This window comes from Telopea speciosissima, chromosome 11 (assembly GCF_018873765.1).
Source record: "Telopea speciosissima isolate NSW1024214 ecotype Mountain lineage chromosome 11, Tspe_v1, whole genome shotgun sequence".
Lineage (NCBI taxonomy): Eukaryota > Viridiplantae > Streptophyta > Magnoliopsida > Proteales > Proteaceae > Telopea > Telopea speciosissima.
Window position 1 is genome coordinate 10,608,607 of NC_057926.1, and position 16,936 is coordinate 10,625,542.

A 16,936-nucleotide genomic window follows, 5' to 3' on the forward strand; every position below is an offset into this window, starting at 1 on the left:
CCTCAACATTTGATGAAGAGAAAGGGCATCATTCTAATATTCTTTCTCCATTGTCACAGACACAGACAAGAGGGCAACAGAAGAAAAGAGGTATGCTTATCAACTCCATCATTTGTTATGAGCAATACTTTGGTGTTAAAATTCATCCCAGTCCAACTGTGAATCACTTTAGAATCATGGCCACCAAAGATGATCATCGTCGCCATTTTCTATCTTGACCTAAAAATACCTATTGTGATGCCAAGAGTTATCAAAAACTTATGGCACGATTTGAAAACGAGTTTGACAGTTTTTGGAAAAGTTGCCTCCCATGCCAGAATCCACCTTTAGCTTAGCCGATAAAATTGAAATCCCTTCAACATCAAATTCCCCTTTTGGTCTAGCTGATTCAATCGGGCCCATCTTCCTCTTCAGATCCAGCTCAACGTGTAACTTTCACATGGTTTTTTTTCCCATGGGCAAAGGTATCATCATGAGGGAGACTATGTGAGGGTTTATGAATACCCTAGTTTAAGTACTCTCTACTTTAGAAGACATTTCCTATTCTATTGTAGCTTAATGCTTATGTGTATTTATTTCTCAAGGAGAAATGTTCTTTTTGCTGGTCAAGGGGTGAATCTGTTGATTCTCCCTCTCAACAAAAGAAAAGGAAAACCTCGGCCAATGCTCTAGTCCAAAAAGCATTCACACTTTTCAAAAAACAGGTGAAAGCATCGAGAAAGGCTCCGACCAAGCGAAAGCTCCAAGTGGAGGTCTTTGAGAATGAACAACTGTTGGCACAACTGTCAACATCTGTTTCAAAGGGGCTTAAACCTTTGGTCAAATCCTTTGTGCACCTTAGCCACTCCAAACCTTCTAGCACGAGTGTTAATGAGGTGACCCAAAAAGTACTTGTAGCCACCCCATTGAAAGAAGTATCGGTCACTCAGACCGAAGGCACTTTTGCCGGAATGGACGTCTCTACAACAGTCTTTTAAGCCACTCTAAACAAAAAGGTAGAAGTTCTTTCTCCATCTTTAGTCGAGCAAGAAATTGAGACTCCTTCTATTGATGATGACAAGCCAATTGACATACCAGCAAAGAAGGTTGGCGATAGTGACCCAGCTAGGGAGACGAAGAAAGTTACTTCTTCAAAAGTCTTGCCTTTGCTTGCTGTTGTGAACCCAATTGCTATTATCAATGTCGTGGATGAAGATGTAACTTTGATTTTTCTCTCTTTACTTGTTTCTTCTCAAAAGGAATGCCAGCTTGTTCGACCATAACTTTTTTGTAGGACCTCGAGCTCAAGATTTTGATAGCTTCCTTGGATATCTCCATGAAGCCCATCCCTAACTGCTTGTCATTGTCTGAATGTCGAAGAAAGTTAGATAATAGAAGTACATTGTTCGACAGTGAAAGGGCATGGCTCGATGTCGATGGAAGGTGGGCTCGATGTCGACTTAGGGCCTTTGAGTGTCAACCTGAGTTTCAGAGTCGACAGGGAAGGTTTGAACTGTTTGGGCCAGGGTAGTTCCAAGGGGTTTGGGTCAGGGCTAGTCTTTCCAGGGGATCTTGGAGGGCTTGGAGGCTCTGGTCTAGGCTCCGACAAGGGGAATAAACGATCGATAAACGGATTCAGGTAGTGCATACTGACGTTACATCCACAGATTCACCGGCTCTAGGCCTTGGATGGTGCTCATCATCATTACGGGAAACCTCTGAGGGAAAGACAAAATGAGGTTTCTACACCCACTATTTTCAGTAGACGAAAATAGCCTATAGGCCAGTCAACCGGTGGATCAACCGCTTAACTGATTTGGTCATTTTTGTTGTCTGTCTCTGATAGAACCTTGTCTAACTTTATCCAAACTTATGTCAAGGTCTTGAAAGCTTAAAAAATACCTCCTACGGTCTCTTTAAGATGTATGCATGGATGATATACATTTTTAATTATTTTTTTCATGTGTTACAATATGCATAGTGTAGATCTAAGTGTTCATTTGCAGCTTTGCAGTCTTGGATCTTCACTTGAGTCTTCCTAGGTGATGTTCTTCAATCTTCAACCTTCTTTGTCTTCTTGTTTTGTTCTTTCTGAAGTTTTAGTATCCATGTCTTTAACTTAACATAGTTCTTCTTTCTACTTGTGACTTCTTGAGTTTCCATGTCTTTGTCATGACTCTTCTTCTTCTTTTGAGCTTCCACAAAGTGTTTTAGTATAATCATGTGTTTGTTATCATCAAAACTCTATAAAAATAAATTAGATGAAATTGTATTTTCCAACAATCTCCCCCTTTTTGATGATGACAAACAAATAATTTTTTTTGAAATTATCAAGATATAACCATGGAATCTTAATACATATTCTTGAAGTAATTTCAAACTAATTCAAAAGAGATCTAGGTCTTAAAATCCATTTTTCTCCCCCTTTTGTCAACAACGAAAAGGAAGAAAAAAAATAACAGACTCTCCCCTTAATCCATGCCATTTCTGAATAAAATTGCACATATCATAAGTAAGAGCCACAACAGAAATTCCCATTTTCTTGATGGTAGTGGCATTAATATCACAGGGCTTCTCATTAGGAATCTCATCATTAAAATCCACTTAAAAGTGGTGAAAAATTGTTGTGAGCATTCGACCATATGGCAAGTTATCCTTACAAGTTCGTGCAGTAACAATTTCCATAGTTCTCATGATGAGGTAGGGAAAGCTAATCTGATTTCCAGTGATAAGACACCAAAGATATAAGCTTTGAATGGTTTGACCGCATCTCAATGATCGCATTTAGGAAGAATATTATAAGAGTTGATCAGGCATAAAACCCTAGGGATATCGAATAGTTGAATGGCTTTAACCTGTTGGAATGTTCCTAGATATTCCTTCATAATCATGCCATAAACCTCTACTTTATTCATGAAGTCATCATGATTTTGCTTGGTCTTAAGATATTTTCGCTCACCAAAAGCCCTAATGTTCAGAATTTCTTCTAAATCATCCATAGTAAAGGACATGGGGGTTCCTTTCACAAGTAAATTTTTTATATCTGTACTCGAACCCTAACCCGAACTCCGAATGTAGGTCCGAAACCCGGAGAATCCAAGGTCATTCCCACTAGAAACTTATGGTGCACTGACCAGGTAATCATTCGGGAGGAAGGAAGTCCAGTGGTAACATCTTACATACCAACTAGGAGACAAATACCAACCCCATGTAGTTGTTCTGTGCTTTAATTGATGTACAACCTAAGGTAAACCTCTCATTTATTTTAATTAGGATTCTAAATAATTGAATCCTTCGGTAGCTTGATAGTCATGTTTGGCAAGTGTCCAAACAATGGCCTAAGTTTCTGATATGTCCGGATGTAAAAACAACAGGAAATCACCTACTAGTCCATTCCCACTATTCGGTTGGATCGACCACTTCAATCGACCAGTGTTGCTACCATTTGTAAATTTCACTCCTACTATGTGGGGCCCAGTGTCTCGCACCCCGAATCATCTCCCCGCACTTCAACCAACCCGTGGAAATATTGCCCCGACAATGTGACCATGTAGGGCCCACCTATAGGCTTAAGAACAATAGAATAGGCTATAGAATGTGTTTTTAGCCAAAATGACTTTAGGCAAACAGGCATTAAACCAGCCCCTATATAAACCTTATTATCCTCAGAAATTGGCCCTACTCATTTCGTTGAGATAAGAAGGAAAGAAAGAGAAGAGAAGGAGGAGAGGGAGAGACGAGAAAGTATTGGGAGGAAGCTTGGATACCTCCTTGTGCTGGAGATCATCAAGGTAAACCCCTCCAAATCGATTACTCTCTAGTTCTCTAAGTTGTTCCTAGGATTGAGCATGATCAACTTCGGGTTCTTGCTATATAGCTATGAACCACCATGTAGCATGAAGTCATTTCATAATTTTTTCATGTAGAAGACTAGATCCTTGCATACATGTAAGAATCTGCACTTTCTCATCTCTATTCTGCCTTCTTATAAGTTTAGATTGTTGTGATAACTGTTCTAGCCTAGAAATGACCCATTGCCATGCCATATAGCAAGCCTAGAACATGGATTAAGGTGTAGGACATGCTTACCTTGATTGCATGTTGAATTCATGACCTAAACCCTATATCAGTACTATTACAGTATAATTCAAACCCTCCCATATATAAATTCTGCAGATTCATGTGCATAAAAATCCATGCATGTTGGCTATGTGAGCCATAGATCCCAAAACCCCCATGCATCGCAATCTAAACGAATTGTGAATCAGATGGCAAGACTAAACGGTTACCCTACATTATGATTGTTATCTGTTTTTATTTTAACACTTGAGGTGTGGTTTTGTTTATTACAATGTATTTTGTGATTCCCATTACCCTAAAATTGAATGCGGTATTAGAGTGTTTACAAATTTATGTTGAAAACTTTCATTCTTGACATCCATATTTCATTATTGTAAGGTTGCTTGCATATTCCATATTTTATGTCATGTGCACAAGTAGCACAGGCATGTCCACAAGTATATAATCATAATTATTATGGATTAATAATGAACATAATGGCACTTATATAATTTTTTTTGTACAAAAGAAGTGATTTTGTAAAATGTCTGCCAAACACTGTTTCTGTTCTTTTTCATTTCGTGGAGCACTTCTGTAACAGTTTTACCAAACACTGTTTCTCTTCCACGAGAGTATTCTCACAGCAAGGAATAAAAAAAGAGCACTTTTGTGAAAAGAACATTCTCCTAGAATGGAAGTGTTGCCAAACGGGACCTAGGCTTTGTATGGTAACATTCTTTTTAAGCGTTTTTAGTGTTTTTTCGCTTTTTGGAATAGAAACACACTAAAAACTGTATGGCAAGTCTGGTTCGTTTTTTTGTTTTTTTGAAATGAATTGGGCACTTGGCACACTTTTAGCACACATTTGCAAAACACCAAGGCTCTGTATGGTAACGCTTCTATTTTTTTTTAGTGTTTTTGGGTCCGACACACTTTTTTATGTTTCTTTGCTTTTTGAGTGTTTCTAGGTCCTGAAATGCTGTATGGTAATCCTAAAAAAAAAACGTTTCTAAAACTTAGAAGAAACAGAAATCTGTATGGGTCGCACTTAACAAAATCGTTTTTGTTGTTTACCAAAAATTACTAATTGTCACCTACACCATGACTTTTATACTTATGATTTTTTAAGCAAAAAAAGCAAATTTTGTTTAGTAATGGCTCACACTTCACAGAATTTTTTTTTTTGGTTAAAAAAAATACTAACCAAATCAATATAGTAATGAACTGGACATTTTTAAGTATATTCTTTGTACAAGCTGATATTTTCATCCGGTCAACAACAATAAAGAGATTATTTTTTCCATTCCATTCTCCGGTTATTGAATAAAAAAAACCACAAAAGTCATGATGATCAGAAAATAACAAAAAAGAGCTTAGAATTGTGAGTTCATTTGGGTAGAAAAATAAGGCAATAGGATAAAAAATACAAAAATGAACTCATGCAGCATTTTTTTCCCACAAATTTCATTGCCATTGGCTTAACAAAGCATTAACATTTTATGTACTACATTTACATAAGTCCGAAGAAGAGCAATCAGTTCAAACATGAGAACAGATCTCACAAATTTCAATGTCATTGGCTTAACAAAGCATTCTAAGTTAATTCATAATTTAGATGAACAAGAATCTTGATTGCTAATGGCTGACTGGTCATCATCTTGTCTGTCTCATTTCCTGCAATTGCAGTCCTGAATCTCCTCTCTAACTCTATCCTCATCTGTTGTCTGTCTAATATTGAAGTAGATAAAAGCCCTCTATTCTCTTCAAATCTATGCTCAGGGCTGTCTTCCTTTTTCTCTTTGGGCAGTGGTTGTTTCCAAAACAGTACTGCTAACATCCGCCGCATTTACTCCAGTAAATCTTAGATGATTACAGGGGATTCAGGTCAGAAGCTGGCTTCATTATAGAAGAACAGAGAGACTCAAAAAAATTGGGAGATCAAATCGTCAAATCTTCTCTTAAAACTAGAATTTCACGCGAACACAAGATAGATTTGAATTCAGAGAGACTTGAACTCTGCTAAAGTAATCCATTAAAAAGAAGAAAGAAGAAACAAAAAAAGAAAACATCAACTGCAGCTACACAGAGCAGAAGAAACCAAACCCAGATGTAGAAAACTACAAGAAGAAAGAAAGAAAGAGAAGCACATCAAAATTCAATTCAATTACTGCAGAAAAAGAAAATCTTTAAGCAACTCGAAAAACCCAGAGAAAGAAAAATAAAACGACGTGAATGGTCGAAGAATAAAAAAAATTAAGTAACTCGCATGTCATCCATGAATTTGGTAGCGACCATGACACTGGTGATGAGCAATCGATGAACATTGAATGAATTGAAGCGCAACGAGGGTTGCTTCTGTGAAAACCGATCCAGATAAACATAAGCGACAACGAAGCAAGACGAACTGCAATTGGCGTACTTGGAGATCCTTTCCAGGTAGCTCTGTATTGAGATAGTGGGTTGGGTGAGGCCATGGAAGAAGAAGATCTTTTGCTGCTCAAACTGCCGGTTCATGTCATTCGATTCGGCCACTCTCTAAAGCAGAGACGAGAGGAAGGTAATAACTCTGGGCATCTCATTAGGGTTTTCGAGCTCATCCATTACTGTTAGGTTTGAGATTGTGAGTTGCAAAGATGCAAGTGTTTGAGAGCAGGTCAAACGCGAACAAGATGAGAGTATGTCGATCGCTGGGAGGGTTGCAGGTCGATTGGGAGGAGCAGCGGTCGAGCTTGAAGAAGATGAGAGTAGTGAGATTTTAGGATACATTTCAAGATTTCACCAAATGTTATGTTTTTGGGACAAATACCAGTATTGCCCTTCGTTAACTTAAGTGGGCACATGTTTCTCCGAAAATTTGAAGAAGTGCTTCTCTTAGGTGAGAAACACCAATTTGGTGTTTTGCAAATGTGTTCTAAAAGTGTGCCAAGTGCCCGATTAATTTCAAAAAAATAGAAAAACAAACCGGACTTGCCATACAGTTTTTAGCGTGTTTCTGTTCCAAAAAAGTAGAAAAACACTAAAAAAGAACGTTACCATACAGAACCTTGAGCCCGTTTAGTAACGCTTCTGTTGCAGAACAAATGTTTTTTACCTTCATCATTTTTTTCTGTTTCTATGCTAGAAATATGTTTCTGGGCTTTAAAATGGTGTTTGGTAAACTTGTTCTAGAAATGTTTTTAGAACAGAAAAACAATACAAATCCGCTTGGTAAAATTTGTTCTGAAATACCTTTTACCAAATCAATGAATTATTATAGAAATGTCATTGCTTGACTAAACTTACTTAAAATTAAGATGAAAACATCCACCATGATCATGTATGACAATGCAAAAATGATCTTGGTGGATTCGAACCACCATCCCCTTAGAACATGTTTGAGACATGCGCATGTTCTAAGTGCTCTACCTTTGAGCTAAAGACCCAACAAGTAGAGTTTGAAGTTTACAAGTAACCCAAACCTTACCCAAATCTAATGAAACAGATTCAAATGAAATCCAAACCTCATTGAGCTACAAACATAATATCAATGGGGTGCTAATGAAAAAGAAATCATTTACAGATAGGTCACTACAATGTGGTGTCAATTTCAAGAACAATATAAACAAGAACAAATGAGCTGGTCCTACTACAAATGAGCTTACCTTGTGCATGCTTACCCCTCTCTAATTAATAAATGAGCTAGTTCAGGCTTGTCACATCTTTCCCAAAACACAAAAACCTGCATGTTTTCCACCCTTATAGCTCACTAAGAAAAAGATCAATTCTTTTCCTCAATTCTGATCAATTCATATTTGTTATGTGGTTCATGCCAACCAAAATTAAATAACTGAAGGAAAAAATACTCTTAACAAGCCATGTTTATCTGCAATGTATATGGCTGATCCAATAGTTCCATCCTTTGGTTTGGTAGGTTTTTTTTATCAGTCCTATATGCTGTACTCATTGTCATTAACATGTTTGAAGAAAGGGGTAAAACCCAATGCATCCGATAAAAAAAGTTTGACAAAAAAAATTAAAACCCAATGCATGTTCTCATCATATCTGCAGAATCCCATGATTTTAAGCTTATTCACAACTTGTTTGAAGACTTTCCTTTGGATAAAATTGGAATGATACAAAAAGAGTTAATAAATTAAGTTGATTACTCAGGTAGAATCTTGAGATGATTAAACTCAAAATTTATAACAAAGATGGAGAAACCTTATCTGCCATTCTATTAAACTGATCATGTTGGGTTCTCAATGTGGGGACCCAATTAGTAGTGATACCTGGACATTTGCAGGTTCTTGCTGCCACAAGAAAGTATGAATAAACAGAGAACAGAGCTGCACATAGATCATAAGCTGTTCTTGCCTTCGGGTACAAAAGCCATTGAGTTTAACCAAGTTAATATGGTGAATGTTACCAATCACTGCAATCTTTGCACAGAATTCCTTCCTCCCTTGAACACCAATATGATTTATTTTCTTCACTACAATAAAAGATTTATCAGGAACAACACCCTTGTAAATAGACCCCAATCCACCTAAACCGATTTGGTTCTCAAAGTAATTGGTTGCAGCTTCAAGAACTCCGTAATAAAATCTCGCAGGTAAACTAAGGATGGAAAAGATCTCATCAAGCTTCAATGAAGAAGAGGAATTTGATATGTCTGGTTTTGAATGTGTTGAAAGCTTACGCCTTCTCCACCAGAGTATGCTTAGGACCAAAATTGTAATCAACAAAACGAACCCTGTTGAAGGTAAGAGCACCAAAGCAACCATTGGGAAACTTGAACTCTGGTTTGCAGATTGGTTCCCATCTGTGACCACCAAAGATGACCTAACCATCATCTTAATGTATTCCAATAGATCACTACTGTTCGTCTGGCTTGAGGTTATGAAGCCCAATTGATTTTCAAGCAGATAACACAAAATGCCCCCAAGCTTCTCCCAAATTTTAGGTATCTGGCCTCCAAGTGGGTTCCCACTCAAGTACACTTCTCTCAGGTTTGGCACCTCTGCTAAAAATAGCGGAATTCCAAGTTTACCAAAATGGTTGTAGCTCCAGTCCAAGAACTCCAATTCCTGCAAACCCACTAGGCTCTCGGGGATTTCCCCATCAAAGCTATTCGAACCCAACTCGAGCTTCACCAACTTTGTCATCTTCCCGATTGATTTTGTGAGATTCCCTTCTAACTTACGGAAACGATTTCTGCAGATTGTAGCCGGTTCAAGCTTGAGTAAACCACCAATTCACTTGGGATTTCTCCAGAAACACTAATCCCATTGATAATGAACCTCCTGAGACGGGTTAAGTTGCCGAGATGTCCATTCAGAGTCCAAACCAGAGAAGGGGTATCGATGAACACGAGTTCTTCTAAGGTAGAACCCAAGATGGAGAGGAACCCAGGGAAAGAAACCATGGTTTCTGTAAAACATTTGTAGAAGAAGAGCTTGCTGAGGTTGGTGAAAGAAGAGAGTAAAGGGAAATAGTCACACATGATGCCATGAGGAGCTGAATCATAGAGATCGTCAGGGAAGAGAGAATGCCAATCGATGTCGCAAGGAACCAATTTAGATCTTAGGGTTTCGTTGGAGAAGACCTTCACAGGAGCTGCTCGTTGGAGAAGAGAAGACGATGGAGCTCTCTTGTCTTCAAAAAGATCGGGCACAAATCTACCACTTTTCCCAAATTTGTTTCATTTGAAGTGTTTCAGAAGTGATGAAACAAGGTTTTGCTTGTTTTGACATTTATTATTTTTTGTGTTTTTTTTGGCTGATTTGTTTCATTAGCACAGAAAAACAGACCGGTGCATCCAAATGGTAGATTCGGTTTTTTTGTGCCAGTAGCACAGAAAAACACCAAAAACAAAAAACAGAAGTGTTACCGAATATAGAAAAACATAAAAAACAAGAAACACATGTATTACCAAATGGGCTCTACTAATTTTCGGAGAAACAGCAGTCCGACTTTGACAGAAAAACATAACAATTGGTGAAACTAAACCTAAAATCGCAAAACACTCTCATTCTCACCTCTTCTGTGCAAGAACGACGACCATCGACCTCACCCTTTCCATCTTCTCAACTCGCCCTCGCCCTCGCCCTCGCCCTCTCCCTCTCCATCCTCTCTCTCTCTCTCTCTCGCCCTCTCCATCTTCTGAACTCACCCTCGCCCTCTCCATCTTCTCTCTCGCGCACGACCCCTGCTGCACTTCGAGCACGACCTCTGCTGCACTTCGAGACTCTGCTCCTCATCCCAAGGTATGAATTAGAAGGGTTAATTTGTTTATGTTTTATTTCAACTCCATTGAGTTGTAAGAGCAGAAAGCATATGCTGTTACAGATTCTAATCGAACTCTGTTATGGGAGTGTGAAGTTCAACCAGAAAAGTGGTTTATTGTTTCTGATGAATTGTTTGTTAGAGAAGTTTATCCATCTTGCAAATCTGATGAGATTGTAATAGAAACAGTAGGGGCATCTTCTGGAAATAATGCAACAGCTCCATCATCAATCGAACCACTAGATACCAGGTAAAACAAAGTGTAGAATGATCGTTTATTCTTAGTATTTCACAATTTATCCTGATGTTGTTGTGTCAGCTGCCATACCCTTGAACCAATGTGTATATTTGTTGACAATTCTGGGAAGCATAAACAGAGCTTTTTAATTCTGATTCATTTGAAAATTACAAAATTGGAGAGTTTGACAATGAAAAATCATTCTTCTTTGAGGTGATGGATTTATAGAAAGGAGGCCCTTCTTATATATATATATATATATATATATTTTGTCATCATGTAAGTTAAGGTGTTGGTGCAAAATGGCTTCCCATTTGCTGCTTAGTGCAGCTGCTGTCCTTGTTTGGTGCACTGGTCACATGATATTTTCGTGTTGAGAGCCAGCTGGAAGGTGATTTAGGCCTTTTCATTGATCTTTGTTTACTGGCCTTACCAATTATGTTTCTCAGCCATGCTCTGCTGTAAGAATTTCTAATAAAAAAGAGAGAAATGTTTTTATTGCTCTCCAGTTTATCTTATCTTTCTCTAGTTCTTCTATATTGTTTTACTATTCTTCCCTAAGCTTTTGTAATAGGACCAGGTTTTGTATTATTTTTTATGGAATGTCTGTTTCAGTGATCCTTGAAACTGGGACAAATGCCAGAGTTTTTAAGAGAAAATTGAAAGACTGCTTCTTCCAAATATTCCAGAGTTATACACCTCCATTTCATGAGTTAATCATATCTTGTTACCGGTTTGTTGCAAAAATTATAAGTACAAAAGCCATGGTGTATGTGGCAATTACATAATTTTTGGTAAACAGCAAAAATGATTCTGTTAAGTGCGATCCATACAGATTTCTGTTTCTTCTAAATTTCAGAAATGTTTTATTTTTCGGGGTTATCATACAGCATTTCAGGACCCAGAAACGCTCAAAAAACATAGAAACACATAAAAATATACCGGACCCTAAAACACTAAAAAAAACCAGAAGCGTTACCATACAAAGCCCTAATTGACCCTTTGTTTTTTACTACCTTCCTTGAGTATAAGTCCGAATCCATTTGATCGTTGGACGCACAATTCTTAACCCCGAGGATGCCCCAGATGATTGTTCATTCGAGATTTACGATCTTTAGCTCTGGAACTAAATAATTTCCTTTTATCCGAAAAGAACTTCTAGATTATGAAGGAAGGAATCGGAATGAATTAGACAAATCACTTTGAATAATCCACCATTCAATCAGGTTAGTATTTTAATTTTTATTCTGTTCTTGTGCATACCTTTCTTGCTGAAATTTTGAATTTATCCATTGTTTCGATTTCAAATTTGATTTCATATTTGGTACTTGGATAGTATTCTAAACAACATCCATACGGTTTCAAAATTTGATTTTTGTGTTGATTTCTAGAGTCCTACTTCCAGTTGGATTTCTTGTTCGCTATTTTTAATATCCTGTTTCAGATTAGTATCTGTTATGTGCATCTCGAATTCTTGTACCCGTTTCTAAGTATGCCCCGCACCGACATTTTTTTTTGTGGCAACCCGAATGGGAATTTTTGTGAGGTCTGTGATGGTATGACCCGACTTCGAGGAGTATTTATATGGTCTATCTTTTTGTTGTGTAAGCAAGTAAAAGAAGTGAAATTTGGAGATTTTTTCGAGTTAGGGTTTTCTGGGTAGAGTTCTTGCACAACTTTTGGTGTTCTTGAGAGATCTCCATTGTACTTCTCTTCCATTATATAGTGAATCATCTTCAGCTTCACCTGTGGATGTAGCACATCATATTGGTGTGTGAACCAGACCTTTATCCCCTGAGGTTCGCTGATCGGTACGGTTGTGCAGTTCCTCTCATAGGGGGCTGAAATGACCATTCCACCCCCTGACTGAACACACTGCCCGGGTGGAGTCTACCCTCCTTTTATTAGAGGCACTAGGGAACCGTACCGGGCAGGGGAACCACAGGTGATAAAATTCGTGTGAACCACGTTAAATCAGACTTGGCTCATGAGCAGCCGAGGTGGGAGCTGCACAGGTGCAGCACAAAAACCACCCCAAATACAGGGGGGAGGTGGTCATTTCACATGTGGGGCCCAGGTGGGATCCACCTGTGAAATGACTACCTTACCCCTGTTTTAGCGGTGCTGTACCTGTGCAACTCCCGCCACGGCTGCACAAGATCTTTTTCCCGTTATATCTCTATGTCATCTTTGCTCAGTTTTTGTTTCTTCATGTTTCTTGGTGTTTGCGTTAATAGTATCCTTATCTTATTGCTGAAATATGTTGCTGTTTTGATACAGTTTTGATTGCTGTTTTGAGCTCATAAGATGTGCTATCAATTGTCAATTCTGGAATTCTGTTTTAAAGAATCCTATCCCTAATAGGATTATAACTCCCGATCAGGTTATTGGATTACCCATATTTTGAGGACTTATTCTTGGCCATACTTTTAACCTTTGACAAGAATTCTAAGTCCATTTGAGTTTCCGATTCTTAGTAATATTTCTCTTGAAATCTGGTTTCTAAATCTGTCACTGCGATTCTGGTTTCTTTGGATTTTTGAATCTAGTAACCTTAGTCTTCTAGAAACCCATTAGAGATCTGTGGTGTTCTTTGGCCTCTTCTCTTGATAAACACTTCTCATGGGTCTCTCTCATATATTTTTTTAACAGAATAGAATTTTTTTTAACACTTCTTAAAATATCCTTTGGATAATATTGGTTTGGTGAGTTGGAGTAACTTCAGATTTTGAATGATGGTGTTCCTACAGTTTCCTATTAACCATTAGATTCATTAAGAGAGCGGCAAACCTATTGTATGATGTAGCTGCAGGAGGTAGTGACCGACTCAATAAAAAACGGAAGCAACATGAACAAGGATTCTTGGTCTTTTGAAGCTTCAATTTCCTTGACTGAGGAGTACTCTTTGTGGCTCTAAGAGGTATTGAAGTTTTGAAGGAATCACCTACCCAGAAATAATTGAAAGATTGGAAGAAGTTGCAACTCCTAGATACTGATTTGTCATTATTAGACATTGAAGAAACCTAATTGCCGATTGGAAGGAGTTGCAATTCCTAGATACTGATTTGTCATTATTAGACATTTAAGCCCCACCTAATTGACTAGGATTATTATCGGGATTTGATGCAGATAAGTCACATAATGGGCTTATTTTATTGGAAATAAGCCTTTGGTGGGGTTATGTATACATTGGGCCTTTGATTCCATGTGTTTTCTTTGTAATGAGCCACTTTAATGGGCCTAAAATATGTGTACACGGAAGGAATACGGGATTAGGCTTAATAGTAGCTTATTTTCATGTTTCCTAGGCATATTTATAATAAACCTTTTCCTATTCCTAGGCTGTTAGTTAAGTCTTTTAATTTTTCTAAGTATTAGTCCAGAGTCTAGTGTTAATCTTTTCATATTCCTAGATTCATGTGTTATGTTTTTAATGTTTAATTGGTTTTAGTTTCTAGGTCTTGGGAATAGTTTTTCATGTCTAGGATTTGTTATCTATGTATGGGGAATTCCAAAGCCCCTTCGGAATTCTAAGAGTCTACTTTAATGCTACTTGATGTACTCAAGGTGTTTAAAGCCTTCCCCACTCCTACATAATGCAAACCATGGGCTGCTCTCAAAGGCACCCAATGAATTTTTACAACAAACAATCGAAATATTTTCTTGTATGACTCAAGAGGGCTTAGGTGAGATTCCTACAGTGGGCCTAGGTAGGACTCCTTCGATTGTGACCTCTGTGGGAGTCCGACGGTTGGGCAACTAGTGGGACTCTAGGCTGCCACCTATATATCTTCATCTTCAACTATCATCATCCTCATCATCTCCATCATCCATTCCCTGCAGCCACCTTCCATCAACCTCCATCATACCTACCCATAACCCACTCAAATCAGAATTCTCTTCCAGATTCGATCTTGGCTTGCTTACCCTCTCAGGTTTGCATCAGGATTTAACAGTAGCAATACAATTTTTGGAATTTAGTTTTATGTATTAACTTGGAAATTAAATTTGTCAAACATCCGTCGAGATATGGCTTTGTAGATATAGCATATTGGAAAATTAACTATATTGTTGGTGCTGATTTGGTGAAAGTGCAAGGATACATAGGATTTCAGAGATTTGTAGACGTGCATTGCATTTCTTGTTCTAGGTATTCTTTAGTCTTCAGGTATCTAAACTACGATTCTGTTTCTGCTCTAGGAGATATTTATCTCTTATGACTTATCGCAATCATCTAGAATGCTGTTTTGGATCTCAATTTTGGTGCTTCCTGCCTGATATTATGGACTTCTTTGAAGAGTTGAATGATATACATGATGGTTTAGTTTCATATCTGCTTGGAGTTCAGACATACTGTTATTCATTTCCCCTTGAACTGAGAATCTTTGTAAACCCCTTGTGGATTTTACCTGTCAAACTAATAATTTGTTTGGTCTTTTGTTTAGGTACATTTCATACTTTCATTTACATATTGGTTTGTGCCTATCGTAAATACAAGGGCTGAAGCATTGGAATCTCCATATATAAGATAATAATGGCTAGATCATTATCTGGTTTACTCCTGAAGGGTCTCGCGGGCCTTCCAGCTGCCCATTCCTTGAGGACAACGGTAAGATAGGTGCTTTTCAGTGCTTGTACATTTTGCTTCCTTAGTCTATAAGATTTGTTTAAAGATGCTGAATATGACCTTGTTGACACAATCTATACCAAGAATCAGGTTCCAAAATCCAGACACAAAAGTCTATAAGTCTCCTTTCTCCTGTCTTCTGTCGCACTGAAAGTTCAGGAAAAACTGTATGATGAAAAAGAAAATAAAAGCAATAAAGCTTACTGCATGAACAAGAGGCTCAACTTATAACGGGAACAGAGTAATGTGAAAGATGTCAAAATGCTTACATCTCTTTGCAAACTTCCAGTCTGGGGTTCCAATCATAGAGTAAAAGGCTTGCTTATCTGAAGACACGAAGAACTACCTCTGAATCCAAATGGATAGCAATCTCAAGGAAGTAGCTGATGAGCTAAACTTTGTGCATATAATTCTTATGATTGATTTAATCCTTTATAGGAATCCCTAGAGTATTCTGGTGATGGGCTTATGCTTGTTAGTTCTGATTGCTGGGAGGAGATGGTAACTGTCATTTACTAGAAATAGATGATGAAGCAAGATGCAATCTTAAGAAAATGTGGAGATATCAATTCAAGGAACTTCAAATGGAGAGAGGATTTATGTAAGTCAGAACTTTTAATAGAAAGCTGGAAAACAATTGGGGAGGATATGAGAGGTTGCGTACTTAGATTATGAGCTTGATATGGAGAATGAATACATACTCTTGGAGGGTAATTGATGCAGATTCATCATCAAAATGAGATTGTTTTATTAGGAATAAGTCTAGGGTTGGGTTATATACATGTTGGGCCTTTGATCCCTTGGGTTTTCAATGTAATAGATCACTTTTATGGACCTAAAGTGTGGTTAATTAGGTTGAATACGGGATTAGCTTCTATACTTAGTTTATTTTCATGTTTTAGTGTTTTAAATTGAACCTATCCAAAACTGGTTTGAATCAGTGATTCAATTTAAGTGACTTGAGTCACCTTTCTTTTAATTAGTTTTAAAGTATATTACACCTCTCCACAGTTTCGAGAGAGGTTGTGATTTGTAATTAGAATTGGCTAGGAGCTTTTAGACTCCTAGGCTGATTAGGACAGCAGGCCTTTTGGCCATTATAAATAATAAAATAGTGGGGACTCTCTTCAGACCTCACTTGTGAAAATTATTCTAAGCTGCTGCTGCAACTTGTCTTCTCCATTGGAGTTTTGTTTTGTGTCTGCTCAAGGCTGGTGGGATTGGTGGTTGATCCAATCGACACCTTGCAGTGTGAAGCCCGGGTGGTTCCTTTGAATCTTTCCTTGAAGTTCTGATTTTTTAATTCAAGTTTTCAGCTTCAAACAAGCTGCTGCCAAGGGAACTCTGCAACAACAGTGAGTCGAATCATCCCCACCCCAACCTTTCTTCTTCTAATCCTCTAAACCACCAAACCCTAGCATGCCTTCCATCTCTAACCCTTTTTCCCATAACCCAAATTCTGTCCAGACCTATTCAATCATTAGAAACCCCTCTAAATTTGGATCGAATTCTCCCCACCCTAAGGAAAACTCGATCCAAGCCCCAGCCCTAGTTGACCACTTTAAACCCTAGATTCCCTCATCTTCTTCTTTTCAAAAACCCAAAACCCTAAACCTAAGCTGCTGCCAATTCATTTCGGCACACTTCCAACCATTAAACTTAATGTAACCTTCACTGATAGACTCTCTTACACCCACTTGACCTAACCCTACCATTAAACCCTAGATCCCATCAAACCCTAACCCTAATTTCACAATCTTCATCTATTT

General features: G+C 38.0%; 1 protein-coding gene across 1 annotated transcript in view; it reads left to right on the plus strand.

The window, feature by feature from the left end:
* The first annotated feature begins 3,042 nt into the window (after nt 1-3,042).
* Nucleotides 3,043-16,936, plus strand: part of LOC122644627 (monothiol glutaredoxin-S15, mitochondrial-like) — a 47,406-nt gene continuing 33,512 nt past the window's right edge. The window contains exons 1-3 of the mRNA XM_043838007.1: nt 3,043-3,053; nt 13,120-13,126; nt 14,986-15,149. Of these exons, the coding sequence (XP_043693942.1) occupies nt 15,075-15,149 (75 nt within the window). The 5' untranslated portion in view covers nt 3,043-3,053; nt 13,120-13,126; nt 14,986-15,074. The remainder of the gene's footprint in view (nt 3,054-13,119; nt 13,127-14,985; nt 15,150-16,936) is intronic.